Source organism: Muntiacus reevesi, chromosome 1, assembly GCF_963930625.1.
Source record: "Muntiacus reevesi chromosome 1, mMunRee1.1, whole genome shotgun sequence".
Lineage (NCBI taxonomy): Eukaryota > Metazoa > Chordata > Mammalia > Artiodactyla > Cervidae > Muntiacus > Muntiacus reevesi.
In genome coordinates, this window is record NC_089249.1 from 195,035,048 (window position 1) to 195,047,230 (window position 12,183).

The 12,183-nt window shown below is 43.5% G+C and overlaps 1 protein-coding gene and 1 non-coding gene across 5 annotated transcripts in view; both read right to left on the reverse strand.

Moving 5' to 3' along the window:
• Nucleotides 1–12,183, reverse strand: part of INSR (insulin receptor) — a 141,318-nt gene that overhangs the window by 39,488 nt on the left and 89,647 nt on the right. For all 4 annotated transcript variants that reach the window (XM_065917844.1, XM_065917846.1, XM_065917845.1 and 1 more), the window contains exons 4-9: nucleotides 10,916–11,064; nucleotides 9,870–10,014; nucleotides 8,476–8,690; nucleotides 7,363–7,489; nucleotides 5,541–5,791; nucleotides 3,545–3,712 (exon numbers count right to left, since the gene is read on the reverse strand). In XM_065917844.1, the coding sequence (XP_065773916.1) occupies nucleotides 3,545–3,712; nucleotides 5,541–5,791; nucleotides 7,363–7,489; nucleotides 8,476–8,690; nucleotides 9,870–10,014; nucleotides 10,916–11,064 (1,055 nt within the window). The remainder of the gene's footprint in view (nucleotides 1–3,544; nucleotides 3,713–5,540; nucleotides 5,792–7,362; nucleotides 7,490–8,475; nucleotides 8,691–9,869; nucleotides 10,015–10,915; nucleotides 11,065–12,183) is intronic.
• Nucleotides 6,758–6,892, reverse strand: LOC136156399 (small nucleolar RNA SNORA70). Its single transcript, XR_010660960.1, has one exon. It is a non-coding gene; the product is annotated as a small nucleolar RNA SNORA70 (small nucleolar RNA).

Sequence of the window (12,183 nt, forward strand, 5' to 3'; positions counted from 1 at the left end):
TTAAGCATTGTGATTCAGTGTCATTAAGTATATTTACATTATTGTGTAACCATCCCCACCATCCATCTCGAGAACTTTCTTTCTCATCTTCCCAAACTGAAACTCTGTGCCCATGAAACTGACTCTCCATCTCCTGCCCCACCCCTGACCCCCACCATCTGCTTCCTGTCTCTATAGATCTGACTCCTCCAGGGACCTCCTATAAGTGGAATCAGACAATATCTGTCCTTAGTAAGTTTATTTTTTTTAATTCCATAAACTTTGGGCATCATGACAAATAAAATCATGTCAAATCATCACCTTCTAATGACAGACTGACTTCCAGAATAAAAGTTGTTGCTTTAAAAAAAAAAAGAAAGAAAGAAAGAAAACACTGCCTGCCCCGATGATGGTGGCAGTTCTAGTTGGTGGTTTCAGTTACTCGAATGCAGGGCCAAGAGTGCACAGCTGAGCCCATGACTTTGCTTGCTCTCGAGTTATATAAAGCATCCGAGGAGATAAATCACGTTTGCAACCCTCTGCTCAGGCGGGGGATGAGGTCACAGGCATACATATAGCACATGATCTTAGAGCTGGGACAGCTCCCGGAGATCGTCTGGCCTCCTGCCCCTTTTCCCCAAAAGGAGGCAGCCAGTGACAAGCTGGGTGACTTGCCCAAAGCCCTACATCAGGGCAGAGAAAACCTTAGTTTCTCGACCTCAATCACATGTCATCAGCTGCCCCAAGGTAGAAGGATACCAGTAACTCACAACATCTAAAGGAAAATAAACTCAGACCAGAAAGCAGAGACATCACTTTGACAACAAAGGTCCATCTAGTCAAAGCTATGGTTTTTCCAATAGTGATGTATGGATGTGAGAGTTGGACTATAAAGAAGGCTGAGCGCCGAAGAATTGATGCTTTCAAATTGTGGTGCTGGAGAAGACTCTTGAGAGTCCCTTGGACTGCAAGGAGATCAAACCAGTTAATTCTTAAGGAGATCAACCCTGAATGTTCACTAGAAGGACTGATGCTGAAGCTGAAGTTCCAATACCTTGGCCACCTGATGTGAAGAGACAACTCATTGGAAAAGACCCTGATGCTGGAAAAGATTGAGGGCAGGAGGAGAAAGGGGTGACAGAGGATGAGATTGGCTGGATGGCACCACCGACTCAATGGACATGAATTTGAGCAAACTCCGGGAGAGAGGGAAGGATAGGGAAGCCTGGCATGCTGCAGTCTGTGTGGTCGCAAAGAGTCAGACAGGACTTAGCGGCTGAACAACAACAAAGCAACAAACAACAAAACAACTACAGGATAAATCAGGAGCTTGGGACGAACATACACACTCGATTACACGTAAGAGAGATAACCAACCAGGACCTACTGCTTAGCACAGGAAACTCTACTCCATACTCTGTAATAACCTATATGAGAAATTAATCTGAAAAAGAATCAGTCTAGGGACTTCCCTGGCGGTCCAGTGGCTAAGACTCTGAGCTCGCAGTGCAGGAGGGCTGAATTTGAGTACTGGTCAGGGAACTAGATCCCACATGTTGCAATGAAGACCCGGCGCAGCCAAATAAACAAATATTTTTTGAAAAGAATGAATCTATGCATGTGTATAACTGAATAACTTTGCTGCACATCCAAAACTAACACTAAATTGTAAGTCAACTATTTTTTTAACACTCAGTCGTGTCTGACTCTTTGCGACTCCATGGACTGAAGCCCGCCAGTTTCCTCTGTCCATGGGATCTTTCCCGGCAAGAACACTGAAGTGGGTTGCCATTTCTTATTCCAGAGGATCTTCCCAACCCAGGGATCAAGTCCCCATCTCTTGTGTCTCCTGCATTGGCAGGCGGAGTCTTTAGCACTAGCGCTACCATACTCCAATAATTTTTTTTTAATAAATAATAAAACAGTCTAGGGATTGGGGGGAAAACCTTTTATATAGACTCAAACAAAACAACTAAAGGGGGGAAAAAGACTTCTGTTTCTTCAGTTTGATGGACTTTCTTACAACCCAGTTTTAAAATAATGTAAGATTAATTTATACACACCAGTTTGAGGCTTCAAATATTTTTTTCCTTTTTCTGTAGATGGATGCAAGCCCATTAAGTAAATAAGATTAAAGACTGGAAAATATATGTCATTCATATATGTTTTTAATGGAAAGCCTAGGGAGGAAGAGATTGGAGACTCTTTGCTGTCTCCAAGCCTTAAAACTTAAGAGTCTAAAATTAGGGGCCAGGTCTTCCCTGGAGGTCTGGCAGTTAGGACCTTTCCAATGCAGGGTGAGGTGGATTTGACCCCAAGTCAAATTTGGAGTTAAGATCCCAAATGCCATATGGCCCAAAAAATTACAAGTAAAAACTAAAAATAAAATTAGAGACCAAAAAAGTCGATGTATGTATAACTGATTCACTTTGCTATACACCTGAAACTAATAAAACACTGTAAACTATACTCCAATAAAAATTTTTAAAAATAAGGGACCAAAATTCTTCCCTGACTTTGTCAATCACCACTCCACACATTAGTTGTGTTTCTAACTTAGCAGGGAAGTCTTGCGTGGGTTAACACAGCTACATCCCCACCAAGGGGAGGTGGACGAGCAAGGGGAAGAGGAGAAAATTCCAGAAGGCAGTGATGCCAAGATATGGGGAGTGTCTGGTTTCAACATGAGTCTTCAGAGCTTGTCCGCAGCCTGTGACCTCCTCTTACTGTGCTTTTTACAAATCAAAGGTTTGTGGGAACCCCACGTCCAGCAAAACTGTTAGCACTGTTTTCCCAGCAGCATTTGATCACTTTGTATCTCTATGTCATGCTTCAGTAATTTTCACAATATATCAAACTTCTTCATTTTTGTTCTACTTGTTATGATGATCCGTGATCAGTGATCTTAGATGTTACTGTTGTAATCATTTGGGCATTTTTTTTAAAGCAATAAAGTATTCTTTAATTAAGGTATGTGCACTTTTTTTTAAGTCTAGATTTCTTTTTTTTTAATTTTTATTGAAATAGAATTGATTTATAATGTTGTGTTAGTTTCAGATGTACAGCAAAGTAACTGTCATATATACATAGATCCTTTTCAAGATTATTTTCCACTATAGATTATTATAAGATATTGAGTAGAATTCCCTGTGCTATACAGTAGGTCTTTACTGATTAGCTATTTGGGGTAGCAAAGAGATATGACTGAAGTGACTTAGCACGCATGCACACGTATATTTCAAGCATATTTTTTCTTAAACATAAAGCTATTGTACACTTAATAGACTATAGTATAATGTGAATATAACTTTTATAGGCACTGGAAAACCAAAAAATTCATGTGACTTGATTTACTGCAATGTTTGCTTCATTTCCGGAATCTGGAACTGAACCCTCGGTATCTCTAAGAATGCCTGTGTGTGTGTTTTCGTCTGAGATAAAATGGAGTGTGTGTTCCCACAAGCACATGTTGAAAATGGGAGGGGAGAGATGTGTCCCAGAAAACAAGAACATAGTGGATCCGGTGTGGAAAACCAGCCCCTCCCTGACCCCTGTCTGCACTCACCTTTGAGGCAATAATCCAGTTCATACAGCTCACTGTCTTCCGCCTGCCTCTCCCAGAACACCAAGTAGTGTGTGATATTGCCGTTGGGGTCGGAGGGAGGCTTCCACTTCAGAATAATCTGGGACGAGGAGTTAGAAACTGAGATGGGATCCAGGGGCACGGAAGGATCTGCCAAGGAGAAAGGAGACAGACAGATCCACCGTGAGGGCGAAGGTGCAAGCGGTCAGGTGGGCATGAGAGGGAATAGCCAAATTAAAGAAACCCTGAGGATGTTCTCTGCAGTGTTATTTAATGTTAGAGACAACTGGAGACACCAGGACATGTGGAACACTTGCCTAGTAAGAGCATGGGTTACAAAGCTACAATCCAGGCAGTACCACAGACTTTATAGATTTCCATGTTCCACCATTTTTGCCACAAACATTTACAGAGCTCTAAGGAAAGGCAAGCTTTCTTTTTTCCAGGCACTGGAAAGGTGGTGGGGAAAAGGAGGGTGGTGGGAATAGATAAAGTCACATCTTCCAGTTAACATTAGCCCCAAACTGAACCCAGTCATGGGGCAAATTTTGGCAGTGGGATGCCGTTCAAACCTATCACTGAGCTGGCAGTCCATTTCACATCCCCCCAAAGGCATCAACTTTGGGCTCCACAAAAGCTTCCCCTGGAAATGGAGGTGGCTGAGAGTCAGCAAAGGGGTAGGGGTAGGAGTCTCCAGACAGAAGACACAGTGTGTACAAAAGCCTGGAAGCTGCACGTTTCCGGAACTCTAAGTCCTTTGGTTTTGCTGGAGGATACAGGACAAGAAGGCAGTGGTCACAAGAGCTGGTTCATAAAGCCTGGGCTCTGTCCTATAGGATGGGATTTCTCTCTGCTGATTCTGTGAGGCTGGATAATTCTTTGCCGTGGGTACTGTGCTGTGCATTGTTGTATATTGAGCAGCATCCCTGGTCCCACTCTCTAGAAAATACTCCAGTGGCCTACTCCTCCCCAAAAAAATGGAGATGTGGGGGAGATTTCCCTGGTGGTCCAGTGGTTAGAACTTTGTCTTGCAATACAGGAGGTGCAGTTTGACCCCTGGTCAGGGAGCTAAGATGCCACATGCCTTGTGGCCAAAAAACCAAAACATAAAGCCAAAGCAATATTCTAACGAATTCAATAAAGACTTTAAAAATGGTCCACATCAAAAAAAAAAAAAGAAAAAGAAAAACAACCTAGAGCCTATTACACAGAGTAAAGTGAATCAGAAAGAGAAAACATATCATAATTAATGCATATATAAGGAATCTAGAAAGACGGTACTGATGAAGCTATTTGCAGGGCAGCAGTGGAGATGCAGACATAGGGAACAGACTTGTGGATCCAGGGAGAGAAGGCGAGGGTAGGATGATTCCCAAGAGTAGCATGGAAATATGTACATTACCATACGTGAAACAGATAGCCAGTGGGGATTCGCTGTAAGTCTCGGGGAACTCAAACTGGTGCTCTGTGACAACCTAGGGGATGGGATGGGGTGGGAGGTGGGAGGGAAGACCAGGAGGGTGGGGACATATGTATACCTATGGCTGACTCATTTGATGTATGGCAGAAACCAACACTGTAAAACAATTATCCTTCAATTAAAAAGAAAGCAATTAAAAATTTTTAATTTCCAAAAAATGGAAAAGAGGAAAGAAACAGAGATGAAACAAAAAATGGCAAAATATTGATAATTATTGAAGCTAAGAGATGATTACATAGGGAGGGGGGCTATTTTTTTCCTACTTTTGTAAATATTTGAAAATTTTCCATAATGGTAAGAAGAAATATATGTTCCTCTCTGATGTCTTGTTGCTACTGCCTCATCTTCTGAAATTGTAAATCTCAATGCCTGGCTCTTTTAGAAACCAATGACCATGCAGAAAAAAAAAAAAAAAAAAAAAAACCAATACAAGCATTTCAAATGAAAGGCAAGATGTCTGAGTTCACGCCTAAGTTCACATTCACAAGAAATGCTTACTAGTGGCATCTGTCTGGACATAGATGATGTCACTCTTGGCCCCGTATGTACGGCGTTCATCAGAAAAAGTGACCAGGGTCTTGACAAAGATGGCATACTGGGTCCAGGGCTTGAGACCACGCATCAGCCACCCAGGATGGTTCTGTGACTTGGGGTCGTTGGACCTCGTAGGCGGGTCAATATCCACCACTGTCCAGCTGTTGGAGCCACACGCATCCTGTCCATCGAATTCTGTCACGTTCTGGTAAGGGCTGTCAAGTTCAAACAGGCAAAGATGGTTACCATTCCTTGACTGTAGCTCTAAAGACCAGAGTGATGTGGCTGGGGGACGTTACCTCCTACAGGCTTGCACCCTGCTCACCAACAATCTTCTGCCACAAGGAGAAAGGACACAGAAACAGTCAAAGAGAAAGGGATTGCTTCCCCTATGTCTCAATTTCCCAGTGATAATAATAATAGTGATCATGATGATGATACTATCCAAGTAATTGATAAGATCACATGAGAGGATGTGGGCTGACTCCTCCACACACAGCCTGACACATAGTAAATCATAAGGGATGGAACAATTATCCATGTTAATATGATCACCACTTCCACTGTCTCCTTTTAAAACTCCAGCACAGTCATATACTCAAGATGACTAGGTGTCATTGAATGACGACAGTGTTTCAGCATAAGATGATGAATAAATTGTGGGGGGGGACAGTGATGATGGTCACAGAACATCATGAATATACTTAATGCCACTGAGCTGTACATTTAAACATTACTAAGATGATCAATTTCTTTTTTTTTGTTCTTTTTTTTTTTTTTTGACAGGAAATAGCATTTATTGGTGAGCATGATTAAGGAGGGAACAGAGCTGATGCTCATGAGTGCAGGGCCCGCCATTTGTCCAGGGGACCACGATTAGGGATGTATTTGACCCCACAGCCGTCCGGGATGAGTCGCTTTTCTGCCACCATGTTCTCAAATTCATCTGCATTAAACTTGGTAAATCCCCACTCCTTGGAGATGTGGGTCTTCTGACGGCCAGGGAACTTGAACTTGGCCCGGCGGAGGGCTTCAATCACATGCTCCTTGTTCTGCAGCTTGGTGCGGATGGACATTATGACCTGGCCAATGTGCCCTGGGGCTTTCCAAAGGCACCGCGCATACCTGTCTGGAGTCTAGACTGAGAAACAGCAGGCCAGTCATGAATGCCCACTAGGAAGAGTTGTCTCCAAGGTCCCTTAGGGCTACCTGTACAGGCAACAGGTTGCATACACTACCAAGGAGGCTGCTGTTTGCAGCCATTGCACACTGGGCCCCCATGGGGAAAAGAGCACAGTCGGCTTAATTGGCTGCAAATAAGATGATCAATTTCATGTTTGTTTTGCCGTAATTATTTGTGTTGGAAAAAATCCAAAATAGATTTAAAAATAAACTTAAAAAAAAAAGACACCTACTAAGTAGATACCTACTAAATAGAAATACCTACTAAGACACATACTAAGTAGACTTTTAAAAAAGACACCTCCTAAGTAGACTCCGTGACTTTTTGTTGAGAATGTCTGGTGAGATGTACATACAAGGTGCAAAATGGAATATTTCTATAGGAGATTGCCCAATCTAGACCTTCAAAAGAAACCTGCATGCTTCAATTTCTGGCTTTCGACAATAAGAAATGTTATTGACGTTATATACCATCAACTGGTGAGATCCCACCAAGGGATCTGTGATATTTATTCCACAGATAAGAAGGAGATAGAAAGGAACCTCAGTGGGGGAACCTCTGAGCACAAATGTAACACACACACCTCTTTATCTTTCTACTTACGCCTCTTTGTAGAACAGCATGAACCCCAGGAGGTCTCGGAAGTCAGGAGGCCAATACGGCTCCCATTTCAGCAAGATCTTGTCGTAAGATGTCCGAATGTAAGAAAATTTAAGTAATTCATTTTCACCTAGAAAGGTTTTAAAAAAAAAAAAACCAAAACACCCAGTATCAGAATTTTAAATAATTTGTTTCAGCCCAAAGCAGGTGATCCCATACTTCCAAGAGATTCCACAAGAAGGAAGATGGCAATCTGCTGTTTCCTGGTGAGGTCTCATGCCCACGTGCCTCTCCCTTGTTCAGAGGCAAGAACAGATCATATAGGTTGGCCCCAACTGCAAGTCAATTACTTGACCAGATGCTCAACTAAAGAACTGGCACTGACAGGGAAGGACAAGTGGCCAATTGGTGCTGGGAAAAGGACACTTTGAAGATTAATATCTGTCCTAACACAATTTGTCTTACATGTGATTTTCCTGCCTGACATGTCAGAAAAAGTAACTCCAGTGCAAATGGATACAAGCTAACTGGATTTAGAGAGAGTGCAGATCATTATATCTTGGAGGGAACACTTTTTGGAAAGACAATGCCTTGGAGACAGTAATTTCCTCTGCCTGGAATATAAGCCCTCCCTTAAGCTCCACCCCAACCTTGCTCTCTCCTTTCCCTGAATTCCCACACTTTGGACCAAATTGTCTCATAACAAAATAGCTTCACATGAGGGTATCATGGAAGCCTTTGCACCTCAACGCTCAGCTATTTCTTCAAGAGAAAAACTTGTCATAGGAGGGTGGTCAGCTCCCAATCTCCAACTGTAGCAACGGCAGAACTTTGCTGTAGCATTTGAGCCAAGGCCATATATATAAGGGAGATGACATTCATTCATTCATTCAATGTTTATGTGGCATCTTCCAGCATCAGGCATTGTATTTGGTATTTGGCAAAGAGATTAATGTGTACAACACTTGTCCTCAGTGTTTCAGAAAGTCTAACACACACTTAGTTGTTTTAGCTCATTGAGGGTAAGTGACACCCACCCTGGGTACCAGTGTGATGGGGGAGGCAGGGGAAGTCACATTATCTGGTCCATGAAAGGATGAGAGCATTGCAACTTACAGGACGCCTGGTCCCCATTGGTCTTTAGAGCAATGTCATTTCTCTCCTGGCGCCCCTTGGTTCCTGAAACTTCCTCCATCTTGTGAATTTCCGACAGGCAGAGTTTGGGGTTATAGTGGAAGAAGAGTTTCCCCTGAGTGATGGTGAGGTTGTGTTTGCTCCAGTCCCATAGCTGCCGTAGGTTCTGGTTGTCCAAGGCGTAGAAAGAGTAGTTCCTATAGAAACACACACATACCTAATCATTCATCAGCTCGTCATCTCCACCTCCAAAATGGTGGGACCACGGCTGGAATTGACCTCATTCAGTGCTCCATCCCCAGTTCTAACCACTTGCTTGACACATACTCATCATGTGTTGAATGGAGGGTGAGGGGTATAGGGGAAGCTGAGGAGGTCTTCAAGGCCAGGAAGATACTTGAGATCAGTCTTGTAGGGGAGGAGGGCAAGACTGTGATGGATTGAGATATGGGTTTTGCAAAAGGGAAAGATTGAAGATACAGAGGCACCCGAGCTGGTCCCAGGGAAGAGCAAAGTAGCTTGTTCTGAACAACAGGTGAGAGGCAATCCTGAAGAGATACCTGGACCAAACCCTCCAGTATACTGCATGCTAGACCAAGACCAAGAACCCATGTGCCTTCTCGGCAGACAGAGGGGGGCCACTGAAGGTTTTATAACAGCTCAGTAACTCAGGTAGACCTATGCCTTAGAATTACGAGTGGGCCACCAGGACATGATGAACGGGAAACGGACAGCAGCTTGACCTGCGTTATCCAACACAGAAACCACCAGCCACGCTTGCCTATTGAGCCCCTGAAGCGTGGCCTTTCTGAACTGTATCAGAAGTAAAAACAAAAAACCCCCCACAGATTTCAAACACTTGGCATGAAATAAAAGGATGTAAAAGATCTTATTTATCATTTTGTGATATTGAGACCATGTCAAAATAACATTTCAGATTTAATGGGTTTAGTAAAATGCATTATTAAAGTTCATTCCACCTATTTCTTCTAAAATTTTTAAAATGTAGCTACTAGAACATTTAAAGTCTCATATGTGACTTGCATTATATTTCTGTGGGATGACCCTAGTAGTTCTCGAACCAGCAAGGAGGTCATTGGAATAATCCAAATGAAAGGTGTGACCTTTGGCAAAAAAAGGTAGTTTTATGGTTATATAATATTCCGTTACATATATATATATATATATACATATACATACATACACACACACACACATATATATGTATATATATATACACACATCATGTTTTCTTTACCCGTTCATCCATCAGTGGGTACTTACATTGTTTCCAAGTCTTGACAGAAAAAAACCCAAGATTTTCTAACTCACAAACTTCCTAGTGAGGCCACAGATACAGCATCAGGCCCACATACCCAATTTCCAAGGTCTCCCCTCGAATCAGACGTAACTTCCGGAAGAAGGAAAGTGACACCAGTGCATAGGACCGGCGGATTTTCAGATATCCTGAAATTTCTTCAATGAGTCCAAGGTTGGCCTCTAGCTCGGCTGCTAGGTTGTCTAAGGAAAAGAGAGAATGAATATCCAGTGGGTTGCTACCAAAATATTTTAACCTTTCCAGAGTTCCCCATGGTCAAGAGTTAACTTCCAGGATGAAAACGATTTTTGCAAGCCCAGCTCCAAACACATTCATAAGGCAGTGTGTTTATGACAGAGGTTGTCCTGCCTTAAAAGCTGAATGTATTTATTATATGGCCGACCCCTGCTCCCTCTATCCCCCTGTTTTGTTTCCCTTCGTAGCAGGTACCACTGCCTAGGTTTATATTATACATTCATTTGTTTATTTGCAAGATCCACCATGCATGAACTTGGCCTTATTCACTGTGAGTATTCAGTAAACGTTTGCTGAACAAATAAACAGAGGAATACTTTTTGTCTGTGACAGAATTTCTGGAAACACAGTCCCCAGACCTGCAAAAGAGGTCATGCTATCTGCTTGGGATGGGATGGGGAGGGAGGTGGGAGGGGGGTTTAGGATGGGGGACACATGTACACCCGTGGCTGATTCATGTCAATGTATGGCAAAAATCATCACAAAATTGTAAAATAGTTAGCTTCCAGTTAAAATAAATAAATTAATGTTAAAAAATGGAAATGCCTGAGGTCCCAGCTCAGTCCTGGACCCACTTCCCTGGCCCTCTCCCTGTCCCCACCCCAAGATTCTTATTTTCCAAGCTGAGAGTTGGGACATCAGGTATTTTCATTTTTAAAAAAATTATTTATTTTCATCAGAAGCTAATTACAATATTGTGATGGGTCCAGGACTGAGCTGTGAACCCCAAGTTTGGAAGCACATTGTTCCTTGCATGACTCCACAGATGGGTCTCCAAGCATTGTTCTGGTGTGCTCACAGGGAGAGTGGATCCCAAGAGGCGGCAACCCCTCCCCCCAGAGCACTCACTGCCCCCTCGAATGTTGATGATTAAGCTTCCATTGATGATGGTGCAGCCTCGGAGCTCCTGGGCAGATGTCACTGAATCGATGGTCTTCTCACCTTCCAGGAGGTGGCATACCTTGGGACAGGGGCCCAGGCAAGGGGTACACATCAAGCTGCATAAAGGGTGGAGAGAAAGATCAGGACACGCACACACACACACACACACACACACACACACACACACACACACACCAGAGAGTGTGCTGCATAGGGTCCCAAGTGACCATAAGGCAGAGCGCTTCAACCACAGCACTGCTGACACTGAGGTTGGAGAATTCTCCATTGTTGGGGGCTGTCCTGCACATGAGGGGTGTTAAGCGGCATCCCCGCACTCCATACTATGCTAACACCACCTCCTATCCAAGGCATGACAGCCAAAAATGTCTCCAAACATTGTCCCCTGGGGAAGGAGGTACAAAAAGCCCCCTCCAGATAAGAACCACTGTCTAAAGGCCTAGGGCATTTCTCCAGGTGACAGGTTCTACAGCATTACCCCAAGGTCAGGGTACTCATTCCAAAATGATGGGGCTCCTACCTTACCCCAAAGAGAGGGGCCTCCCACTGTACCCCATGGAGAATCATGTTCTACCCTGGAGACAGAACTCACACTACTACAAGGAACTAATGGGACTCCTGACATAACGGTAGTGACCAATTATGCAGAGCTAATGATTTTACCCCAGCTAGTGGTACTCAGGCTGCTACTGCAAGGTGATGGGCTGTCTGCTGTTTTGTGTGGGGTTTGACATTCCCTGGTGGCTCAGCTGGGAAAGAATTCACCCGCAATGCAGGAGACCTCAGTTTGATTCCTGGATCAGGAAAATCCACTGGAGAAGGGATAGGTTACTCATTTCAGTATTTTGGGGCTTCCCTGGTGGTTCAGTTGGTAAAGAGTCCATCTGCAATGAAGGAGACTCCCTGCAGTGCAGAAGACCTGGGTTCGATTCCTGGGTTGGGAGGATCTCCTGGAGGAGGTCATGGCAACCCACTCCAGTACTCTTGCCTGGAGAATTCCATGGACAGAAGAGTGGTAGGTTACTGTCCACTGGACTGCGAAGAATCGGACACGACTGAAGTGACTTAGCAGGCACAAACGCTATGCAATAGAGATGATAAGAATGTCTGCTTCACAGGGCAGGTGGTGATGAGGACTTAATGACTGAATGATATATGTCATCTAAAGTACTTGGCACATAGAAAACAAAAACCATTAGTCCTTTGCTATGATAATC